Source organism: Diospyros lotus, chromosome 11 (assembly GCF_014633365.1).
Source record: "Diospyros lotus cultivar Yz01 chromosome 11, ASM1463336v1, whole genome shotgun sequence".
In the NCBI taxonomy this organism is placed as follows: domain Eukaryota; kingdom Viridiplantae; phylum Streptophyta; class Magnoliopsida; order Ericales; family Ebenaceae; genus Diospyros; species Diospyros lotus.
Window position 1 is genome coordinate 1,408,667 of NC_068348.1, and position 6,061 is coordinate 1,414,727.

A 6,061-nucleotide genomic window follows, 5' to 3' on the forward strand; every position below is an offset into this window, starting at 1 on the left:
CTGTTGTAGATGCTACAGATGAAAGTTTTTTAATACAAAATTTTATCTTTAAGTCATTTGCTAATATTTTGAGTGTAGTTGAACTTGACGAACATGAATTATTTGATAAGTATAAAGTTTATTATATAATTATTTATGTATTTATAATTGACAATTTTTTTATTTTTATTAAAGATATAATTGGAGAGATCATTGACAAATATAATGTTAAGTGTCAAGAATCTTATGAAATGACAAGTGAAAAAATGTGACAATCTACTTAATGTGTTAATTATTCTTTAGCACATTGAATGGCGGTATATTGATTTAAAAACGTTATCTATTAGCACATTAAATAGTGAATAATTAATTAAACTTTAATTTTGATAAAATGTTGAGTATTAAAATAAAAAAATACATTTATCGATTCTGTTATGATTATTTAAAATAACAAGTTTAATTTTGTATTTTTAAATTTATAAATCTATTTTAATTACATCTTCCGTGCATCGCACGGGTTTGACACTAGTTATTATAATAATATCATTAATATGATGTATTGATAATAAGATATGTCGTGACTTAAAAATTAATCAACTAATGTATGAGTTTAATAGAGTAATTATAGTTTTAATCAAGTAAGAAAATGTTTAGTTAAGTTACAATTAACAAATATTATACTCAACTGATTTTTTTTTTAATCAAGTAAGACCTAAACATTTAAAAGATTAATTGATTATATACTTGTTTTACTCGAATACGTAATGTAATAATATTAATTGATTAACTAAATAGTTAATCGATTAAGTTATGCATTAGTTGAGTAACTATAACATTTAAATAAATAATAAATCTATATTAAAATGACAAGTTTCTATACTTATTCCATTAATCAATTAAAAATAAATATTAATCAAGTAAAATTATAATTTACTCGAGTATCTTTACTTATTCGAATAACTGTATATATTACTCACTCAAATAATACTTAATTTATTCGACTAACATTATATTAAATTTTAAAAAATTAATCATTACAAATATCATTAAATACATATTTTAAATATTTTATCTACAAAAAAATTTATTAATTGGCATGACACTTTAAATTTTATAATAATTCTATTTAAAATCAATAATAGTTCATAATAATTATATTAAAAATTAATAATAATTATAATCATCATTATAAATTATTATTAATTTTAAATGAGAGTATTATGATTTATACAATATTATATTAATATATAAAAATAATATTATCATGAAAATATAATTTATAATTTATATGATATAAATAGTGTTTATGTTGTAAACCCTAGAAGATATAAGTAGCATTTATAATTGCAGATTTGCGAAGGAATGGCTTGTTGAAGGTTTGGAGCAGCTAGATAGAGACCCATCGTCGCTGTTGACTCGCCTCGCCGCTGCATCCTCCATCTCTACCATCACCTCGCATTTCTCACCATTGGTGCGTCATCTCGCCTCTCGCCGTCGGCATGATGCCTCGCCTCTTTTACTCTAAGGTATGGCCAACATACACAAATTTGAACTCGAGTTTGGACTATGTTAATCGAGCTCGAGCTCAAATTTGCCAAGCTTGGCTCGATTGCAACCCTATTCATAGGAACGCAAATGAGCCAAGCCGTTTGGGCTCGGTTCGATACTCAGTTCGATAAAAGTTCATTCAGGTTCGTTCGTTAAGGTAAATGAATCGAGATTGAACTTAAATTTGAACCTCGATTTATTAATGAGCTCAGCAAAGTTCAGTTCAATAAGCTGGCTAGCTGGTTCGAATAGCGACTCATGAGCTGGCTCGATTATAAGTTTGCGAGCTAGTTCGAATAGCAGCTCGTGAATAAGTTTACTTATAAATGTATTAATAAAATTATTTATAATTTTGAGTATATTTATTTATAAATACATTAATAAAATAATTAGTTTTGAGTATATTTATTATACTTGACAAATTTTTTATTTTTAATCATGTCAAACCTAACAAAATTTGTTGTAACTTAAAATTAATCAATTAATGTATGATTTTAATAGAATAATTATTATTTTAATCTAGTAAGAAAATGTTTAGTTGAGTAATAACTGACAAACATTGTTCTCGACTAATTTTTTTTAATCAAATAAAACTTAAATATTTAAGGGATTAATCGATTATATACTTATCTTACTCACATATATATGATATAATAACATTAATTAAATAAGCAAATGGTTATTCGAGTAAGTGGTACATTACATTAGTTTAGTAACTATAACATTTATTTATTTTTTAAGTGAGTATAACATTTTATTTAAGTATCAAAGTAATAAACATGATTTAAGATAATGACTCTATATTTGTAATTTTGTATCATTGAATTTTAAAAAATTACTATTTAATAACTTTATATTTTACTCGAATAATACTTAATTTACTCTATTAAAATCTAACGTTATATTAAATTTTAAAAATTTAATCGTTACAGACAATATTAAATGCACATTTTAAATATTTTAATTATAAACAAAATATATAAACTGACATCACATGACACACATTAATAATAGTTCATAATAATAATTAAAATGATTAATTTATAATAATAATTAAAATTATTATTATTAGAATCAATAATAATTTATAATTTTTTTGATAGAGCAGCATAAGAGTGATTAAATTTGTATATTTTATATATTATAAATTATAAAAACACACCCTATATAAATACTAACTTTCCTAAAAACCCTAATTTGTGCTCCCGCCTCCCGCCTCCCATTCCCAAATGCGATTGACTTTGAAGAGCAAGGAAGAACGGCTGCCGTCACCGCCGGCTGCCCCTTCCGCCGTCACTCACCGCGCCGTCTGCCGTCACCGCCGCTCGCTGCCTCTCGCCACCGGCTTCGGAGAAGAAAGCCGAAGCCTCTCGTCCTCTCCGCCATCTCTCACCGCGACGGCTGCCCTCCCCGTCGTCTCTGACCTCGCCGGCTGCCCTCATCGCTGCTCGCTGCCTCTCTCATCGCCGGCTTCGGAAAAGAAAACCGAAGCCTCTCGCCGCCCTCTCCGCCGTCTCTCACCGCACAGCACAGCCCTCTTCACCGCACGGCCTCATCTCAGTGGTTATTTTTTGCATACTATTATTTGTTGTTGAGTATTGTTTATCTTTATGTCGATATGCATACTGTGACTGGTGGAAGATAGGTGTATTTTTGTTGTTGAGTTTTTGTCTATTGTTTGATTGTTTCCTTTGGTTGATTTATGTATATTTGTTGATTATATGTTGATATTTTTATTACACATCAATTTATTAGGTTTTTTTAAACAAAAAAATTCGATAAATTTCAGCTGAGCCCGAGTCCGATTTGAGTCCACATTTTAGGCTCGACTCGAGCTCGAGCCAGTGCTAAATGTTATCGAGCCAAGCTGAGCTTAGGGAAGCTCGGTTCGGCTTGGCTCGTTTGCAACCCTACCTATTCATAAAAGATAAAAATACAATCATATTGTTTTATTGGACTTTTTCCCATGGAGTTAGCTAAATTGTGCCCTTGTGGTTTTTGGATTTTTTATATGGGTTTTAGCGAAACCGAAAGAGCAAGCAGAGAGCCAAACATGGGGAAGAGAGGATCGAACAAGAAAGCTACCAATCCACCTGCTTTTGCTTCACTCACACTAAGAGAAGAATCTAGGGGGAAGAGGCAAACCAGCGTTAATCCCAAGTTGATGTTGAAACTCGAGCATGTTCAGAACCTTGCTGTCTGGGCCGCCAGCAAAGCTTCAATCCCTTCGTTGGCTGCCCTTTTTGGCCATCAGCTGGCCACTCTTCGTGAAGCCACCGGATCAGCCCCTGATCCATCACTCTTCTCTTGCCGGAGGTTTCGCTTCTCTCTCTCTCTCTATATATATATATGTGTGTGTGTGTGTGTGTGTTTTAAGGAAATAGTAAATTGGGATTTGGCCCATTGGGGGGAAAAGATTGTCACAACATCTAATCAATTTACGTTAGTTGTAATTTTGTAGATCATATGTTTGAAGAGAATAGATTGTTTATCATTTGATGATAAGATCATATTAGTCATCAAATAATCAATGTTGCTTGAAGGTAAAATATGGCATTGCAATTATGTGTTAGTTTTCCAGCTTTTTTCACTGTGTACTAGCAACCATTGATTGCAAAATGCTTCTACTGCATGTTCTTGTTAGAGAAACGGAGTTTTAATGAACTTTCTATTCAAAGTCTAAAGAAATAATAAAATCTTTCAACTGAGGTACTCGAAAGGATCTTGATGCTTTCCACAAAGTTATTTTATTTCTTTTGAGTTGTTTTTCAACATGATTGTCAAAAGCCTTAATCCCACTAGGTCGGGTTGGCTTGAGCTATTAGTCAATAATGGAGCAAAATCTTAGGACTTGTGGCGGAGATATTAATTGAAGCTTTTTTAGTACAAATGGATTATATCAAGGATTCATGCTGAGCCCTTATCTCTTTAAAATTGGATTGTGAGCTGATGTTTTCATGTTTACTGTCTTATTGCTTGGAAACAAGAAATATTGAATCACCTTAGTACAAGTTCGAATTACTTGTTTGATAGTTATACCCCTCTGGCTGCTCTATATAGTTCACTAACGCTAGTTATATTTGCTAGCACTGGATGTTGATTACAGTCTTTCTATTCTGCAGATGTGGGTCTATTCTTCAGCCTGGTTATAATTGCACGGTTCGAATTGAAAAGAATACAAGCAAGGCCAGACACAGGCGTAAAAGACCAATTGTTCCCACCCAGAATAATGTTGTTAACAGATGCCATTTCTGCTCATATCCAAACATGCTGAGAGGCACTCCTCGACGCCATATGAAAGAGATATGTCCTCCTAAACCAAAGGCAAAACCATCCTTGAAACAGGAACCTCCACGGTCTGCTGTTCTGAAACCTGTCAATTCAGAGGGTGTTGGAATGGGCAATCTTGAGATTGAAAAGATGGATGATATTGCTTCTCCAGCAATGACCAATGATGATCATATTATGATTAGTTCGACAACCCCGCTGATCAAAATGCATGCAACTCTTTTAGATTCGAAGAGAAGAAAGAGAAATAGATCAGGCTCCAAGAAAGTTGCTGAATCTGAATCTAATCCTGATATGGCAGATGCAGAACAATCTGTTAGCACATCCAGTAAGCGGAAAAGAAAATCCTGGACCAGCCTGAAGGAAATTGCTGAGGATAACGGGCGTGATAGTAGCAGAAACCTTGCACATTTAAGAGTCCCATTTTTCTTGTAGGAATAGACAGCAGGGCTTATGACCAAACTGTGGTAGCTGATGATAAGGAGTAAACTGTGGTCTTGTTCTACAATATGAAACTGTTGGGCACGGGCATAGAGGGGTCAAAGAGTGGCTGAGACTTCCTGTTGTATACAGTCAAGCTAGCCCTCATCTGTTTCATTGTTACTAATTTTGTTGAATTCTTTTTATTCATTGTAGGGGTGACCTAAGAGAATAGGGCTGTAAATGAGTCAAACTCTTCATTGATTGGTGTTCGGCTTGACAAAAACTCGTTCGAATTCGTTTGTTAAAGAAAATGAGCCGAGTTTGAACTAAGTTTTGAAGCTCGATTTGTAAACAAGTCGAGTTTGAGCTTTATAAAGTTTTGCTTGTTAAAATTTGCGAACACGTTTGATTAGAGATTCGTGAATATTAATATATTCAATTAAATGCTCGTAAATATGATCGATTAAAAATTTGTAACAAATTTTAACGAGCTCGAGTTCAACGTTGTTAGTAGGTGCTCAAGCTCTGACTTAGAAACTCGCTTGCAAGTCCAGCTTTAAGCTTAGTGAAAAGATGTAATTATAGATAAATTGAAATAATTGACAAATTATAATTTATGGGATCAGCCTTATTTAGTGGGTTTAAAGTTGATACGAAACAATGTTATTAATGAGAAATGTTTGGATGATTTTGCTAATGATGTTTATTGTTGGGAAGATTAAAAGGAATTTCTGATTTTCTCTCTTATGGCAAAAAAAAAAAAAAAAAAAGATAAAAGATAAATATAATTTAAATGTTGAAACGGTAAGACTGTTGGTAAGGA

At 32.4% G+C, this 6,061-nt stretch overlaps 1 protein-coding gene across 2 annotated transcripts; it reads left to right on the plus strand.

The window, feature by feature from the left end:
• Positions 1-2,742: 2,742 nt before the first annotated feature.
• LOC127813784 (uncharacterized) lies at positions 2,743-5,635 on the plus strand. 2 transcript variants are annotated; one of them, XM_052354929.1, is made up of 3 exons: positions 2,743-3,090; positions 3,550-3,843; positions 4,650-5,635. In XM_052354929.1, exons 2-3 carry the CDS (start codon positions 3,581-3,583, stop codon positions 5,248-5,250), a joined length of 864 nt encoding a protein of 287 aa, XP_052210889.1. In that variant the 5' UTR covers positions 2,743-3,090; positions 3,550-3,580; the 3' UTR covers positions 5,251-5,635. The 2 variants fall into 2 exon arrangements, with proteins under 2 accessions (XP_052210889.1, XP_052210888.1); XM_052354928.1 differs by having other exon boundaries at positions 2,743-3,843.
• Positions 5,636-6,061: the final 426 nt, after the last annotated feature.